The sequence below is a fragment of the Astyanax mexicanus genome, chromosome 13 (genome assembly GCF_023375975.1).
Source record: "Astyanax mexicanus isolate ESR-SI-001 chromosome 13, AstMex3_surface, whole genome shotgun sequence".
Classification (NCBI taxonomy): Eukaryota; Metazoa; Chordata; class Actinopteri; order Characiformes; family Acestrorhamphidae; genus Astyanax; species Astyanax mexicanus.
In genome coordinates, this window is record NC_064420.1 from 6,301,226 (window position 1) to 6,320,877 (window position 19,652).

The following is a 19,652-nucleotide window of genomic DNA, read 5'->3' on the forward strand; positions in this document are numbered from 1 at the left end:
GGTTGGTGAGCTAAAGCTCAAGTGTCTCAAGTGCTGAAGATTTTATATTGTTGTATGTAATGCAAGTGTTTACAATTTTTTATTATAAAAATTAAGAAACATTAATAAACTTGCTCAATTGCTCCATATAAACTCATTCTTTTTGGACTCGCTCGGAGCGCCCTCTGGTAACCCGACAATGCAGAAAGAGAATATTAAGTGGATAGTCTCTTCTTTAAAAGATCTCTGCCTTTGGTTCGGTTCGGGTCAGACTAAACGCTGGAGTTAACGTCAAAATAAAAGTCTTGTGTCAAACAATTACATTCGATTTAATTCTGTATATTATTTTTACTTGGCGATACATTGAGGGTGAGTTTCTTGAAAAAAGTAAATAAAATATTTAATCACCTTAAAAAACAACAACAAGAAAACAACAACAGAGGGAAATTCAGCGTTACTAATTTAAAATAAAATCAATATGTAAGTAATAAGAGATAAAAAGGTAAAAATAAAACGAAAACAAATAGGACTAAAAAAGGTTTTATTTTTTACTTTTGAATAAATCGATACAAATAAAAGTAATAAACAGAACTAAAATAAGATGATGAGAATAAGATCTGATCATTAAAAAATAAGACAGACATAAGTAAATACTTTTTAATTTAAATAAAACAATACTTGATTAAATGTAAATCAATGTATAGTAATGTTGTGATGCCCCCTTAATTAGAAAAATCGTAGATCCGCCACTGTAACGGTGGTTTAAAGGTTGTAATTTGCAATAATTTAGTGCCGTCCTATTTTAGAATCGGGCTTTTATTTTGAAATTGTAGCGTGCAGTAACCGGAAGTGGTCATCCTCTGTTGTTTGGTGTGGTAGTTGTAGAAGGTTCTGTGTTTAGGTGCAGGACTGAGTTTAATCCCGGGCTTTAATCCCGGGTTTGTTACAGTTTATTACAGTGTACAGAGCTCGAGCGGAGAGGAGACAGCATGGCGCAGTACAAAGGAGCGGCGAGCGAGGCGGGCAGAGCCATGCAGCTGATGAAGAAGCGCGAGAGAGAGCGCGAGCAGCTGGAGCAGCTCAAACAGAAAATAGCGGAGGCGAGTTTTACTGAAAACCGCCGATTAACTTCTGTCTAATAATGTCTTTAATCTAAACTAGACTAACACTGGATAACTGACGTATGTGGGACACAATCAGAGAAACACAGAACTGCTGTGAAAAGATTCTAAACTATAGAAAACACTAAATGATGGCTAAACTTCAAATCCATAAATATAGACTTTTTTCATGTAAAAATCCCAATTAACCAGCATCATAAAATCGTATTGAATTCTTAATAAATAACATTATAACCATAATAAGATATTATACACTAGTGCATCTTAAAAAGTAATTTAGAATGTCATTAAAAAGTTATTTTATTTCAGTATTCGGTTCAAAATATGAAACTCATACAATATAGCTATATTAGGCACAAAGTGATCTATTTTAAGCATTTATTTTTATTTTATTGTTGATTTTTATGGCTTACAGCCAATAAAAAAAAATCAATATTATATGAGACAAATCCGTCTTCAAAATGAAATCTGCATCTCCATAAAAGTTGTCAGTAGCAGAGGGAAGCATGAAGTGCTGTAAGATTTTCCAGGGAAAACAAAACTGCACTGACTTTAGACTTGATAATAAAACACAGTGGATCAACACCAGCAGATCACATGTCTCTCCAAACCATCACTGATCATCTGTAAATTTTACAATTAATTGGTAAATCAAGGGAGCAGAGTCTGGAGGAAGAGTGGCGAGACACACAGTCCAAACTGCTTGAGGTCTAGTGTAAAGTTTCCACCAATCAGTGATGGTTTGGAGAGACATGTCATCTGCTGGTGTTGAATTACTGAAATAAAGTAACTTTTCAGTGATATGAGCTTTTTGAGATGCACTTGTACGTAAATGTCACGTTGCCAAATCCTCCCAAAAATGGACTGCTCTAAAAATAGAATTTATTTTCATAAAGAAATGTATAGAATTATATACATTTGAGAACAACTGTAAACTATACTAACGGCTTGGTTTTATTTATAAGCTATTTACAAGCTGTATGATTGTTATTTATGGACTGTTCATGAAACATTAATCTATCTATATTTGAGTTGTAAAGAAAAATTGAATCTGATGTTAATTGCATTGCAATGCTAATTTTTTCATTGTGTGTATATATAATCAGTAATTTCTTAACCAAATGAATACATAACCCTTATTATTGGATATAAAGGTGCATTGCATATTTTAATGTGGGTGATGGAAAAACAACTTTTGAACAACCTTTATTTAATATTGCCTGAAAGCTGTTAGTTTTGAAATTCTGAAATTGAGTCACTGTTTGTTTAGAGGTTTTTAATGGATGACCTTCTACACTCACAGTAATGGTGTTAGGTGAAAGGTGCTTCCCACAAATTATAATATTAATATGTGTTAATGAATGATAATGTAAATATAATTATTATTTAAACCCTTTCTACACTACAAAAACAACACAGTGCAGGCTAAAAGAGTAAAATGGAAAAACTAGAATGGGAAAGTTTGTAAACAAAATTTTAACCCTATACCTACACATCCAATGATGAGTTTGGATTGCAGTGGCGATGCTGAAGCGATATACTGTACAACATTATTTAAATTGGTTCAAATCAGTTTAAAACAGCAATTTTTATAATAATTTATATAATAAAATACATGATTAATATTAACAACTCTTTATTGTTTTTCCAGGACAACATGGTGAAATCCAACATTGATAAAAAGTTCTCCGCCCACTATGATGCTGTTGAGCAAGAGCTGAAGTCCAGTACTGTGGGTAAGCTAGTGAACTTTAAAAAATGACACTAAAACATTTATGTTGCAAGTGATTTTTGATGTCTGATAGGGTGTGCCACGTCGCATCGTACTCCATATTGTGGTAGAGTTGTTCTAGAAAGCAGTGAATATTGTATTCGTTTTGCTATTTTCTACAGTCTTGTTGCAGTCTTTTTGAAATACATTTTTTTTGTCATAATGCCAAAAATATTATATATATTGCAAAAATACCCTAAAATATTCTGATTTTATTTGCCCACCCCTAATGAAGAACAATGAAGAATCGATTGGTCTGACTGTTTATTAGAAAATATAACAAACAATACGTGTTGAGAAACCTTTTATCTAAAAGGTTCAGTTTAATGAAGAATTCAGTGAAGATGATGGCCATGTCTTACTATGTTACCATGTTCTATTGTTCTCAGGTCTGGTCACTCTAAATGACATGAAGGCGAAGCAGGAAGCCCTTGTGAAAGAGCGAGAGAAACAGCTGGCCAAGAAGGAGCAGTCTAAAGAGCTTCAGCTGTGAGCCAGATAAAATACACAACACATTTATTATTTCATGTATTATTTATTTATCTTTGTAAAATTCAGTGCAAGAGTTGTTTCCTTTTATTTGGCACAAAATATTTTTTTCCAGTTTTAGGGTAGGGCTCCAACTATAATAAAAATATGTTGATTAATGGTTAATTTGTAATTTGGCTGCACTACACAAAGTGCCTGGGAAACTAAGTAGGAGAGGGGTAAGGACTGCTCATTCCATTTACACTGATACATGCCAAATTACAGATTACATATTTACTAATTAAATTTTTGTTTAAGAAATTTTAAAACAACAATGTTGACCAAAGTGCTTTCCTTAATATGTTAAAAGACAGAAGACAAGACAAGCAAAGAGAGAGCTAAAAGTGGTCCAATGGACTAAGTTGTTGGCATCAGCAGCTGGAGTCTGAGAGAGTACAGTACTCTTTATTTGGGCTGGGCTAATGCATCAACGTTATTATATAACGTGCTCCTAGGCCTGTCAGAATAAGAATTTGACTTATTCTGCACTAAGCGAGATTCTTGTAATTGTACGGCATTTACCATGGCTCTGATACATTGCCTACCAGACACCAGTGCTGACTAATATTACATTAGAAGTGATAAGGGGAAGAGAGCGCCACCTACTGTACCCACCCACAGAGAGCATGGCCAATTGTGCTCTCTCGGACTCCGGCTGCTGATGGCAAGCAGTGTAATTATTAGTGAAATCAGTTTAAACATCTGACATCTGCTTTAGCGGCAGTTGGCAAATTTTTACAGTGGCCATTATTGTTGGCAGGAGCCTCTGAGACAGAATACTCTGTGTGAAATTGAATTTTAACTCCAACTCTTTGCATTGTTTAAAACAATAGTATGTAATATATACAGTGCTTACTTATTGTGACCATTTTCTTTTCTAGAAAATTGGAGAAACAAAAGGAGAAGAAAAGAAAAGAGGAGCAGAAGAGAAAAATTGCCAGTTTGTCCTTTAATCCAGATGAGGGGGAGGATGAAGAGGAGGATGAGGAAGAAGAGGAGGAAGAAGACTGTATGTGATATATTTTCAAATAATAAATTTAAACAGATTAGATATTATTATTAAGAGTGTTAGTTGTTTAATTGAGTTGTTTGTTTTGCTGTATTCGTCAGACGCCCCGGTTAAGAAGAAGAAGCTCGGGAAGAACCCTGATGTTGATACCAGCTTTCTACCAGACAGAGAGAGAGAGGTACATGGTCTACTGATTTTACTTTTGTGTGTAAATTGGACCATACAGTATGATTATGATCTGTATCTATATCTAGAAACTTCAGAAAAATAGATTTGCCTATTTATGAAATTTGTGTTCTTTGTACTGAATGCAGGTTATTTACAGATACTTTAAAAAATCTTTAATTAAGGTATCTTAAAGAAGCAGACTTTAGGAGTTTAGGAGTTTTTTGTTCCTGAGTGGGAAGAGGACAACATATTAATAGATGGCATCACTATGCTTGTGTTTGAATAAATTAACCTGTTTTTTTTCTGTGAACTTCTGACATTTCTCCCAAATTTCAAATAAAAATGGTTATTTAGAGCATTTATTTACAGAAAATCAGAGTTTAGAAGTCAATAGTTGGTGGAATAACCTTAATTTTAATCACAGCTTTCTTGCGTCTTTGCATGCTCTCCACCAGTCTTACACAATGCTTTTGGCAGACTTATGCCACTCCTTCACAAAATTTAGTTGTTTAGCTTTGTTTGATGGCTTGTGACCATCTATCTTCCTCTTGGTTACATTCCAGAGGTTTTCAATGGGGTTCAGGTCTGGAATGTCAGTCATCAACTGCAGGATGACAGAAAAATAAGGGGGGTTGACTGAGGGTGTTGATTGTTGGCTAAATGCTCTTCACGGGAGAAGTGCTTGTGTTTACTTGTTTGTTTCATTTGTTTTTGTTTGTTTGTTTATATGCCTTCAGGAAGAGGAAAATCGCCTGAGGGAGGAGCTCAGACAGGAATGGGAGGGAAAGCAGGAAAAGATTAAAGGTAAGTTACAGTAATCAGTCACAGTATCTGATATGGGTTTGGGAATGCTTTGCTTATTTTACCACTTGGTGGCACTAAAATGTCTTGTAATCATATGCAGATTGGGCTACAACTTGTGCTAGGTGGTATACCGGTTTATTTGGTATACCAGAAGGGAAATTAAAACCAGTGTGCATTTTTTACATACCACTAGAGGTGCTGCCATATCGAACAGCATACGGACAGAGCTTGTTAGATATTGCTAGCCAGTTAGTATAAGAAGCACTAGCTACTCCATATTTGTGCACAACTTAGTTTAGTTCTGTGTTGTTATTTACAAGTGTAAGCTGCATTTATCATTTCCTGCAGCTGGAATTTTCAAGAATATTATTAATTTGGTACAAACTTTCCATCCATCCATCCATCCATCCATCCAATTTAAAATCCAGGATTTGGTAAGGCTGCTGCTGTTTACTTTGAATATTCTAGTTTAAAATCATCTATATGTTTTTACAGTGCCTATAATTGTATTAACCTCCTTTAATGTTTTCCATTTTAATTGTGTTTATAAATGGAATCATGGTTAATATAATAATAATATAATGTTTTATTCACCTTAAACACTAATGAAATGAAATCAAAGTAAAAACTGATTTCTTTACTGTAATGTGAATTAAATAAAACTATTTGATGTTAAACAAGTGATTGCATAAATATTGAGCTACATAGCGGAGGCTTGGGCAGTTGGAGCTGGTAATCTAATTTAGTGTATTGGAGATCAGTTTTAGGTAATTGGACTTTTGAGACTGGTGTTTTAAACTACAGTCACTGGTTAAACAGCATTTTTTCTACAAACAAAAAATAAATGAAGACAAAATAACACTCCACACAACTCTGGTCATTTTGTATTAAATATTATTTGCTTGTATCGTATTGAATGTAGATGTCTAAAATAGCTATTGCTGTGGACACTGATCATAAAGTAGCTAGATATGCTAAACCAGCATTAGAACACACTATTTAACCTTATTTACAGATATTTACAGCATATGTGGGGACACCACATAGCTAGTTATCTTATACAGCCCATCTTTCATAGTTAGCTAAGTTTAAAAATAAAAAAAAAATCACCCAAACATCTTGCTATTCGCTGGAAGGAAACTCTGTCTAAGTCTGTATTCACATTACCAAAGTGAAGTGACCTAAATCTGATTTATTTATTTTTTTTGCTCAGTGTGGCTCAGATCAGATTTTTTTCCACGGCTGTGTGAACGTGCCAAATTAGATTATTTTTTTCTTCAAACAAGATTTTTTTTCACTTTCATATGTTGTCCTGAAATCAGATACGTATCCAATCTATGGACGTGCAACATGATTGTGAATGGTCAAATCAGCATTCATTATTGTGTGTGGGTGTGTGTTTTTTGTATTTTATGAATTACACATGTGCTTTTTGTGCTGTTCAGGTGAAGAAATTGAGATCACTTTCAGTTACTGGGATGGATCCGGACACAGAAAAACAGTCAAGGTAATCACAGCTACACAATTATAACTAAATATACTGATACATCTCTGCTACATAAGCTGTTTTTAATTGCATTCATTGTATCTGGTTCAGTTTAGCAGAAAACAGTTTATTACTTTTCATAAGCTTTTCTGTTATAATCTCCAACAAAACTGCCATTCAGTTAGTTACTCATCGTTTATTTCAATGGGGAAAAAAAGCTGGAATTGTATTTAAGAAATACTTTTTTTTTTCTAATTCTAAATTAAGAGTATCAGTTAATTTGCTTCTCTCTATCTGAGATGAAAGTTTTGCGGTGTGTTTATCTCAGAACTAGGGGTGGGCGATATGGCCCTAAAATATCATCACGATATTTCATGGTATTTTCGTGATAACGATACTCTTGCCGATATGAATTAATGTTTTTTTTTTTTTTTTTTCCAAAAGAATTCTTTACTGCAACAAAATGAAAATTTTATTTTATTATTGCATACAATTTATGTCACACCCCTACCTAAGATATTAAAAAATACAAGAATTTTATCAGATTTGTAATAGAAGTCAATGATCCAGAATGTCATGATACTAATAATAATGCACACCTAATATCTCCATATAACCAGAATTAAAGTAAAAAAAAACGATACTGGACAGATATAATCTGTCTCTACTAGATATATAATAGAAAATGAGAACAGTGTGCTAAAACAGTGAAAAAGTAGTACCCTGATGTGTTAATTAGGGGTGGGTGATATGGCACGATATGTTTAGGGTATAATATCGTTCACGATATTCAAAAATGTTGGCGATATTATTGCGTACGATATGATATGGCACACCCCTACTCAGAACTCTTATCTTATATTGTTTTATATTGTAGAACATGTTTTTCATTGACAACTTAATTTAATGTGTAATATTAATTTAATATTACACAGATGAAGAAAGGCAACACTATTCAGCAGTTTCTCCAGAGAGCCCTGGAGGTTTTGAGAAAAGACTTCAGCGAGTTGAGGTAAATAATGGGCTTATTTACCTTGATTTATGCCAGGTTGTGTTTGGCATTATGTGGGTGGTATCTTCACTGTTCTTTGATGTTTACAATTACATTTTTTATCTTTTTCAATGTATATTTGTCACAGTCACTGCTTATTGATATTTAGGCAAAAATGTATCTTAGACAGTAACCGCATTAAATACAAAATATCTTTTTTATGTTTATATTAATTACAGGTAAAAAAAAAAACTAATCAAACATGCAAACATCCCAATACATTTTAAATTCTAAAATATCTTGAGTAATTTTAATTAATTTAAAAGAATCAGCCTTTATTAAGAATAATAATAACCACAATACAAGTACACCAGAGGGTCAATAAAAAAAAAAAAAGATGTTTTTTGTAGAGTTTTATTTGACAAATTCATATAAAGGAAAGTCAAAAGACTGGTTTCTCTCACACATTGATTTAAGATAAGAAATAGAAATAAGAATAAAAATAAAAATAAAACTTTTCTAGGTCTTATATAGTGCAAACAATAAGTGCAAACCACAACCAGTCATATTAAGACTATGATTTTTGTTTTTGTCTCCTAAATCTCTTGTAATTTAACTATGCATAACCATAACCAGTCATATTAAGACTATGGTTTGTGTTTTTTTCTCCTAAATCTCTTGTAATTTAACTATGCATAACCATAACCAGTCATATTAAGACTATGCTTGAAGTGCAAACAGAGACAGAACATTTTTTTTTATACAATACAGAGCTAAGGGATTAGTACAGCTGCCTATGAAACAGTCACGTGTAGAATTTACTTACAGTATTTACATATGGTTTGTGTCTTGTTGGTCACTCTGTTACCATTTATTGTTTCCACTGGAGCCAAAATGCAGCCAGACATACAACTTAACAGTAGCAGAAGAATCTTCTATGCAAATACCCGGATTTTCCTCTTCTGCTGAGAGCTGCTCTCTCTGCTCAGCCACCACACTCGCTGCTATCACTACTGTGTTGCCAGATCCCTCTTAAAAAGTCCACACTAAACTGTTTTTTTTTTTACCGCGAGACAGGTTTTAGCTTGACGAGGAATATTGTGTCACGAGATCTCGTCACACCCCTAGCCAGAATTAAACCAAACCAATATCAAGAGCTGCAGGAAATTTTAAATTTCCTATCTATGCATCTATGAACAGCTACAATGGTCTCGCTACAGTTACAAGTTCAGCAGTAACACTGAGGTGTTTAAAAACTCCAGTAGCACTGCTGTATCTGATCCGCTCATACCAGCACAACACACTCTTAACAGCTCATACATTACCACCATGCTGAGAATAATGACCCACCACCCAAATAATAGTAATAATAGCTGCTCTGTGGTGGTGGTGGCTCCATGGGGTCCTGATCATTGAATAACAGGGTGAAAGGAGGATAATAATAAAGTATACAGAGAAACTAATACAGGACTACAGTCTGTAATTATAGAACTACATAGTGCCATGTATGATCAGTTGAGCTCTGATGCTCTAATACAAATTAAATGTGAATGAAATGCATAACCTCTTGGTATTAACCTTTTGATCTGGTCATTAAAACATATACAATTTTAATGTTTATGAATAAATATAGCATCATTGGATTTTGTGTGTATATATAGTTTGGATGTACAGCGACCCTCCATAATTAATGGCACCCCTGGTTAGGAAGTGTTCTTTGGACAATGGAAAAAAAAAGCTTTAATTTAAATGCCTTTATTCAAGTGCCTAAAAATCACACATTAAGATATACATCTTTTAAATGAAATTATGTGTGCCACAATGATATGCCCCCCCTGGTGTTAGTACTTTGTAAACCTCCTTTTGCCAACCAGACTACACTTAATCTTCGCCTATAACTCTTCACAAGATGGGAGGATACAGAAAGAGGGATCTTCCACCATTCCTCTTTGCACAATTTCTCTAAATCATCCAGACTCCTGGCTCTTCTCCTATGCACTCTCCTCTTCAGCTCACCCCACAGCTTTTCTATTGGGTTGAGGTCTGGGGACTAAGATGGCCATTAGAGGAGCCTGATTAGCACCATATTTATACCCCAGGGAAAGTGGACGTGATGAATTACTAATTAAAGGTTCCTAGATACTTTGGTCCACTTTATAAACTACAGTAGAAATTACATACCTTATTTAAATACATTTATTTCCAATAAAGGTTAAGGGTGCCGATAATTGTGGAACAGGTCATTTTAGATTTTTCCAGAGTGAGATTATGCTTCTGCAATAAATTAAATTTATTTTAAGGCTTTTAACACATTTTAACTAGGGATGCCAGTAATTATGGAGGGTGCGGTGCCTTCTCATTCAGTGTTTTTCTGTATTTCTTTATTTAATTTAGTTTCTACATTCTAAATTAATATTGTAGACATGAAAACAATTAAGGGACACATATGGAGTTACGCAGTATGTTCTGTCTGTAAATTTGCTTTGAAAGATTGAACGATTTTCTTCGTGCAGTTATGATTTCCAAAAAGCAATTAATTCTAAATGTTATCAGCTGTTCTGTTCTATTGCAAAACCAGATCCCGTCTGCTACTAATTAGTTTTGTGTCTGAAAGGAATTTATGTGTAAACCTTCTGGTTTGATTGCTGTGCTTTTGACAGGTCAATGTTTAGGCCTTTGTAGTATAATGGAAAGCTATAATGCCTTCTTGTGGTTTATTGTTTAAAATAATGGCTGCTATAAACAGTTACTATGTGGTGCAGCATGGCTCGTTTAGAGCAGTGTTACTCAACCTTCTGCAACTCACAGCCTGATCACTAAGACGTTCCCATCCCTTAGGAAGATGTACGAACCACAGTTACGTTCACTATTACATTTACATTTTAGTTGTTTTCACTAGTGGTAAAATCCCATGATGTGTAAATTCTATATAAATGTATATTTTAGTATTAAAAAAATTATTAGTTTGCCAGGCCAAATGAAATGCTCTATGTCAGGGGTGTCCAAACTTTTTTTGTTGGGGGCCAGAAGGAGAAATATATTTGAAGTCATGGGCCACACTCTGTAATAAAACAAATAATGAAATATACCACTTTAAATAATACAAAAAAAAAAAATCCTGATTATTTCATTTACACACCATTTTACTTGACTAACTGTCTTTATCTTTGACAGTGTTGTGTAAACTATGATTTTTCAAATAGGTCTTTCTGCGCTAGAAATGTGCACCCTCTCCACTTTTAGTTTCTTTGGCCCGTTTTTCTGTGCTAGAAATGCGCACTCTCTCCGACTCTTTGGCCTGTTTCTGACACCTAGCATTCAAACTTTGAATCTCACATTATAAAAACCTGCTTAACAGCGGGCCAACTTTCATTCTATTTCTAAACATAGAGCAGGGGTGTCCAAACTACGGCCCGCGGGCCATTTGCGGCCCGTTTCCTTTTTTGGAGCGGCCCGCGGGCCGTAGTTTGGACACCCCTGCTCTATGTTTATAATGTATTTGCAAAAACATGATCACAGCATTTATTTTTTTTGTCATTTTAAAATAAGTATGGTTAAAATGTTACAATAAATCTTTTGATGTCAAATACGAAATCTTGACACCCAACTCGAGCCCATGCAAAAAAAAAAAAAAAAAACAGGAAGGAAGAAAAATGTTTATTAAAATTGTTTGCATTTTTTACTTTTTTTTTTAATTAACAAATTGTGGTTTGACATAGATCCCATAACCTTTACTTACATCAAAATGTAACAAAATACTACTTTTACTATGTTACTGTTAGAGATGCATAAATACCAGTACAGGCCTAAAACCATGCTAATGATTTTGTACTCACCAAAGAAATTCTGATACCACTATCCAATACCCAGTGCACATGGCTGTGCAGACGAACAGAATTTCATCTGTCTAATAATAATAAATGATAATAATTTTTTTCCTGTCTTTAAAAAGTGTATAATTGCTTTTTTAAGCTATTCTCTTATTATTATGTATCACAATAATTTCTGGGACAGTATATCGTCCACAAACATGTCTTATCGTGACAGGCCTATATATATATATATATGAGAAAGAGAAAGAATGCAACTAAACACCAGCAGCTCAGCAAATCACAATTCATGAAGTACTCCATAAGAAGCTGTGGAGCTCCAGCGGAATTCATGTTTTGTTTCCTCCCCCCACTAAGACCAGCAATAGTGTAACTGTGCCCACGAATCCTGAGCTCATCTCCCCAGGGCCCACTGAACCTGGAGTGGATATTCGTCCGCCATGACGTCAAAGAGTTCATACATCCAACGCAAAATATCCACAGGCAGTAAACAAACGGCAGTAAAAACAATAGAAACATGGGGTGTTTTTACACCTGTAGTTCATTTATAGCAGCGGTGTCCAAACTTTTTTTGTTGGGGGTCAGAAGGAGAAATAGATTTGAAGTAACGGGCCACACTCTGTAATAAAACAAATAATGAAATATACCACTTTAAATAATACATTGTCCTGATTATTTTATTTACACACCATTTACTTGACTTACTATCTTTATCTTTGACAGTATTGTGTAAACTTATATTTTTCAAATTGATGTTTAATTTCATGATGTCTCTTAATATAAAACTCCTTTTGGACTCTTTGGCCCGTTTTTCTGCGCTAGAAAAATGCGCCCCCTCTCCGCTTTTAGACTCTTTGGCCCGTTTTTCTGCGCTAGAAAAACGCGCCCCCTCTCCGCTTTTAGACTCTTTGGCACGTTTTTCTGCTCTAGAAATGCGCACTCTCTCCGCTTTTAGACTCTTTGCCGCTTTTTTCTGCACTAGAAATGCACACCCTCTCCGCTTTTAGACTCTTTGGCCCGTTTTTCTGCGCTAGAAATGCGCACCCTCTCCGCTTTTAGACTCTTTGGCCCGTTTTTCTGCGCTAGAAATGCGCACCCTCTCCGCTTTTAGACTCTTTGGCCCGTTTCTGACACCTAGCGTTCAAACTTTGAATCTCACATTATAAAAATCTGCTTAACAGCGGGCCAACTTTCATTCTATTTCTAAAATACCTCGCGGGCCACTTCAAAAAAGGAAACGGGCCGCAGTTTGGACACCCCTGATTTATAGTATGAATTAGTAGTTTTTACACTAAACAAGAAAAAATGTGGAAATGCGAGGTTCGCGCAGTAAAAGGAGTCACATGGCAGCTATTAGCTGAACAGCCATTAAGCTCAAACATAGAAGAAGTAAAGAATTATATTTGATAGTTGGGTCAGATCGAGGCCGGGTCACGTTCTTACCACAGTCAGTGCAACTCTTTTGGTCCACACGCCAGTGTGATTACCGCTTTCACACCTGCTGAAATGAACCACAACAAGAATACAAACAAACCAGAGTTCGTTTTAACGGGAAAAAATAGTGCTGGTGTGAAAATGCCCTCATTTAAAAATGTGGCTTGCTCAGCCCCCAAATATAAATTTACTTCCTGTTTGTTCCCTGAAAGTCTCCCCCGATTGGCTTATGTGGTCCTGACATCACATGATGACGCTGGGGAAATTAACATATGTCCATGGAGTAAAATGACTCTCTATTTTATCTAAGCAAAATGAATTAAAACTAAGTTTAATTTCTTTCAAATATGCTTGTTTAGAAGAGTAAAAAAAAAAAAAAAAAAAAGGTTTATGTAATGTGACTCTCACAACAAAACTCAAAATTAACAAATGAACGTTTGCATTACACTACTTTACACATTAAAAACTACATTATTACAGTAGGTATCGGTATTGGAAATACAAAATTATATGTGCTTGTACTCTAAAGGGAAAAATTGGTATTAATGCTTCTGTAAAAAAAAAAAAAAAAAGTTCCTAGGGTTCTAAACATGATTAAGTTGATCCTAGTCTACAAACTAGCTTTGGATATCTTAAGTAACTTTGAAGCACTGTTGTAAGTCGCTCTGGATAAGAGCGTCTGCTAAATACCGAAAATGTAAATGTAAATGTAATTACTGTAATAAATAATCTGTATTAATCTGTGTAATCTCTGTATGTGTCCACAGATCAGCTGGAGTGGAGCAGCTTATGTACATTAAGGAGGATCTGATTATCCCACATGTAAGTGACGTCATAGAACTATATTAACATATTAAAATACATATATTTTATGTATTAAACAGTTTTCTAAAGTCACTTGCAAGCTGTTTTAAAACATACTTCCAGAATACAACAGCTGTTGAATGTAACAGCTTTATCTCATAAGAGTAAAATGGTTGAAGTACGGTTATTATTTAGAAGGGCTTAGATATTGTTACATTACATAGCTTACAATTAAATAAATTTGCAGGACAAGCCTTATTAAGATATAATTAAGATATTAATTAATTGATAAGCAAATGTCATATGTTAACAATAAAACTGGTGTTTTTTTTGCAGCATCACAGCTTCTATGACTTCATTGTGACAAAAGCAAGAGGCAAAAGTGGTAAGCATCATGTATTTTTCTTTTATGATTATTATTCTTATATTGTTTTTTTTTTTTTTTTTGACCTTACATTATCTGACAAATAAATTAACAAATAAATATTCATAATGGAGCTAAACCATCTTTGATAAACTTTTGTTTCCTCTCCAGGTCCGCTCTTTAGTTTTGACGTGCATGATGATATCCGGTTGGTGAACGATGCCACCGTTGAGAAAGATGAGGTAAATATGTAGTAATGTTCATTATCATTACATTAGCGTTATTTTTGCAGAGCGGTTTCCAGTAGGGGCGCACGCTCTACAGTTTGAATATGTCTGATCTATAGGTTTAAATGACTGTTTGTCTGTTGTTTTGGTCTCTAGTCACACGCGGGTAAAGTGGTTCTGAGGAGCTGGTATGAAAAAAACAAACACATCTTCCCTGCCAGCCGCTGGGAGCCGTACGACCCCGAAAAGAAATGGGACAAATATACTGTAAGTGTCTTTTTTAAAAAAAATATGTATTAAATTATTTTTAATACTTAAAAACAACCGTGACGGCACCCTGTAATGGTGCGCGCACAGACACATGGTCGACACACCATTGTTTTGCCAAAATCTCTCAGCCAATGTCTCTCTCTCTCCCTCTACCTTCTCTCTCTCTCACTCATTCTGTCCCTGCTCACTCTACTCTGAGGTATTATAATACAGTAAAAAGTTCTAATGCTGATATTTCTTAAAAGAACTCAAAAAATGAAATGAGTCCAGCAATACGCGTAGGGAAAATATTTGTTATTTAAACAGTTAAAGTAACGCCACAAATAAACATGCTCATTGTTTTTGTTCCAACCACATCCAAAAGTATGGTAGCCTCTCATGGTGACGGTATGAGACCAGCCAGAGTACTTGAAGAAGTTGTGGGTCAAATAGTGTTGAAGACCCCTCCTAGATTGAAGTAAAGGATTATCTGTGGACTGAACTTGTTGTTGTTTCTTAAAAGTGAAAAGTTAGTTAGTTTTTTTTTTTTTTTTCCTTCTTCTGTGCATTAATTGAAAATATACATTTCACTTAGTGCTGGGCGGTAACCCGGTTCATTCGGTATTCTGCGGGGTGAACTTGAACCGGTATGTGTTTCTATCATACCGCCACACCACTAGAGGGCACTGCAGAGCACAGTGGAGAACAGAACCGTCAAAGAAGAGAGTCAAAAACTGGTCTAGCTCCATCCTGCAGAGAAATCAGAACACCTCCTGCTTCTGTTTCTACTGTATGAGTGTTTTTATCCCAGTAAAATAGAGCAGCAACTACATATATTACTAAATATATTAATACTGAAGCTTGAAGGATGATTTAAATGTATTTGTTGACTGGAAAAAGAAGGGAATTATAGCTGATTTAAATACTGTAATGCCTCTAATGGCTTCAGGAATAACGTATAGTAAATTGCTATTAAACTTGTATCTAGGGCTGCAACTAATGATTATTTTGGTAGTCAACTAATCTGCTCATTATTTTTAGATTAGTCGATTAGTCAACGATTATTTCTGCCATGTCTTCTACCTCTAAGAACGATAGAAACAGCTGATCATGGGATTGAAAGACATTTAAGTGTTTAGATGTTGTTTAAACACGGAAAGTACTGATATTAATGAGTACGTACATATGTAATCTGCTGAGTTTGGGCACTTTTGGAGAGTGTAAACTGTGTGAGTGATCCATTTAGCCATCTCCCATTGCACTTCTGTCCCCAGCACTTTGTGTAATGTAGTACTGTTACACATTATCGATTAGTCAACAATTACATTTGTAGTTGACAAATTTAGATAGATAGATAGATAGATAGATAGATAGATAGATAGATACTTTTTTTGATCCCCGAGGGGAAATTTTGGAAATTGACAATTGTATTGACTAATTGTTGCAGCCCTACTTGTATCTAACTTGTGCAATTTTGAGAATTATCTCTTTGAATACTTAATCATTGAGTATTTTAGGTTTGTTTATAGTGTTTATGGAACTATTTATTAAAATATTTAATTTTGTAAAGGGAGCCGTGTTAAAGTTGTTGGCGTATCTATTTTTAAGGTTTATTGTTTACATTCATTAGCTAATTTTCTGATAATTAAGCCTGATTTCTTAATATATTGTGTAATTTTGTGGCCCAAAATAAACCCAATACTAATCAAAGCCTTAATTTAAAGCCTTAATGTTTTATATTATATGTACTCCTAATAGTACAGTAACTCACAAACCTATATTAAAGCCCAGTCATGCAAAATAAATAAATAAATAAAAATACTGTGATAAACCGTGAAAACGGTCAGAATCTTGAAAAATACCGTGATATGCACAGCACTAAGTTCACTGTGTATAACTGCTTTGTGTCAGTTCATAGCTGCTTACCTTTAGCATAATTTTGTTCAAATAAATTCCTTTATTCATAGATAAAGTGCAGAAATGAACTAGATTCTTGGATTGGTGGGTATCTGTTGTTCAGTTCAGGGTGGTAGCCTGTGAGTGGCAGCACTAATAGTAGCCGGTTTTGTAATCTCTGTGTAATGAGGAATACAGGTACTGACACGCTTCTTATCTTTTCGCACTCTAGTTTCAGCCCCCAGATACTTAAGAGCGTTTTCACACATGAAAGTCCAGACTATTGCTCGTGTGTTTGTTGCGTTGTATACATTTGCTTTAGTCAGCTTTGGTTCCACACTGCAGTTTAGTGACCTAAACTCGTCATCATCACCCATGTGAGGCTGTGTCTCCATATACTTAACCCTGGTTGGCTTGGAGAAGAGTGTGTGTTGAACTAATGAATGTTGGTGATTTAGCTTGTTGGCTTTTTAGGTGTTGTGCCAAATTTGGCCAGTTCTAGTTAAGACATATCCATCAGCAGAATAAGTGTAACAGATACCACTCAGATTCCTCTTATTTCTGTTTATAAATAAGGGTTAATCCACAGTTAAAGTAGATACAGGATCACCAGAGTAATCTATGATACTCATACCTGCTGGGAGTCGAATTTCGGAATTCTAATCTGATCACTCAATCCATTTTTCACATTTGGAGGTGATCACATACACATATGACCACATTATTATTGTAGTATTAATGCCAAAGCACCTAAATGTGTCACTGACCGCAAAGCTCCTCGCACATAATACCACATCATCCAGAGTCCACACAGGTTAGCTGAGCATGCTACAATAACAAGCTAATGTGTAAAGGTGATACTTATGTCTGCAGCACAAAAGAAACTAGCTGCTCACCTGGATTTGAACTAGGGACTTAGTCTTGGCCCATCAGAATAATGGATGTTAAATTGTCCCAAAAATGGAATTGGTGTAAATTGGATTTGTCAGATCTAAACACCACGTTAAAGTGGCCCTGCTGTGTAAATGCAGCTAAGTGGTGTGAAAGACTACAGAAGCAGTAAAACTCTATTCTACACTAATATGATTAAATTCTGACAGTTATTCTAATTTTAAAGTTCAAATTTGGTCTGTATTGGTCACAGTTTGCTATGTGTGAAAGGAGGCAACATTACTGATGACGACTGTTTCTGTCTTCTAGAGTGCTAACTAGAGTTACACTTATTATTAAAGTTCTAAATTCTAAAAATGTTTTTTTACTTCTTTTTAGATCCGGTGAGGCGGCTGCTGACACCCAAGAAGAGTCTGGATTTTATGAACATATTGCTAATGCTTGTGTATAGTAGCAGTTTATTTTAATGACCGATATCATTCAGAACACACTCAAATGTTTGAGTTTTTTTTGTTGTGTTTTTTTTTCCTTTTTGTAAATTATAGAACACTCACAGTATTGGGGTAAAAATTATATTTAGAGGTTTAAAACGTTCCCTTGATTTAATAATCTTAATCAATTTAATTTACCAACCTGCATGTTCAAATTAATTAATAATTCCCTCAATTTAACTGATCTGGTACTTCAACTGAATAAAAATGATTGGTAACACTTTACAATAAGGGAACACCAATTTATAGTTAATCTAACAGTAATAAACATTGTTAAATTGTTAAGTAATTTCTCAAATAATTATTATTTTACACTAGTTGAACATTTGACAGTATCGAACAGTACTAAATTTAATACTGGTACAATTTTTGTCAATAATGAATTGAGACAATTAGTAATGTAGGGTAGTGTAATGTAGGTACTGTTAATTAATGTACCCTTATTTTTAAATTGTATTAGTTATTAAAATGATTTATTAAATTGAGGGAACAGTTGATGTCTCTAAATAGTATTTTTTAAACTTCATACTTTGTGTTGTATAATAATTGACACTGTTCTAAAACTGTTCTATATGTAATCAGCATTGACACAGCGTGCAGCTTCTTTTGAATTGTATTATTGAGTCTAGCCTTTCGTGTTTCATGAAAAAAAAAATCATACAGGAAATAAAATCACCTGGTTATAGCAATGAATTTTAGAAATGCCCCTTTAAATGCAAATATGATTGAGAATGATCCTTGTATTCATCATGTCTTTGCATCAAAGCTGAATCACAAATAAACTCATTTTTCTGTGTACAATTTTAGATTTCCTTTGTTAATTTGATTTATATATTTATTATGGCTGTGCATTGCAAAGCAGCAAGCAAACGACAACCACTTAGCAGCACCATAGCAACCACCTAGCAGCAATTTAGCAACATCGTAGCAACCATCACAGATACTGTAGCAACATCTTAGCAACCACTTTCTTTCCATGACCTGGGATACCATAGCGACAAGTGGGAGCCATTTTAAATGCACAACCTTCCTGCGTTTTCTTTAGAAAATGCATTTTTTTTATTTATACTGTGAAACATTTTTGCAGCTAAATTACAGTTCTGCATCACTTTTATCCTGACATGCCAAATGTCTTGTTGTGGGACGGGGAGTATTGTCACATGTCCCATGACTTTTGCCATGTCCTCCTATGTAGATTTTTGGAATTTCTGAGTTTACTAAATTTACTTGAGTATTTCTGTCACCTAATACTTTTTACTTCTACATTTTAAATTACATCAATACTTTTACTTTCTGTAATTACAAAACCAAAAATAATGTTTGTGCTTTAAGAAAGAAATAAGTTTCTTACAGGACTATTATACTTTTATGAAAATATTATCTTACTGGAGGATTTAAAGGGTTCTCCAATACTCTTATCTGTTTTTGCAAACTAACTCTTTACTGGTACATTTTCTGAAATATTCTCTAACTGGAGTATTTGAACTTCTACTGAATAATTCTATTACTGCATATTTGGCACTGTTACTGGAAAATTCTCTAACTCGAATATTTGTACTTTTATTTAAGGATTTGTACTTTTACTAAAGTACTTTTAACTGCAGTATTT

The 19,652-nt window shown here is 34.4% G+C and overlaps 1 protein-coding gene across 1 annotated transcript; it reads left to right on the forward strand.

Moving 5' to 3' along the window:
• Positions 1 to 813: 813 nt before the first annotated feature.
• On the forward strand, positions 814 to 18,844 carry fam50a (family with sequence similarity 50 member A). Its single transcript, XM_007232566.4, has 13 exons — positions 814 to 1,079; positions 2,752 to 2,836; positions 3,261 to 3,360; positions 4,281 to 4,408; positions 4,510 to 4,586; positions 5,314 to 5,380; positions 6,826 to 6,887; positions 7,802 to 7,878; positions 13,889 to 13,943; positions 14,262 to 14,310; positions 14,461 to 14,531; positions 14,673 to 14,783; positions 17,931 to 18,844. The coding sequence occupies exons 1-13, from the start codon at positions 969 to 971 to the stop codon at positions 17,937 to 17,939; spliced, it is 1,002 nt and encodes a 333-aa protein (XP_007232628.1). The 5' UTR covers positions 814 to 968; the 3' UTR covers positions 17,940 to 18,844.
• The last annotated feature ends 808 nt before the right edge of the window (positions 18,845 to 19,652 follow it).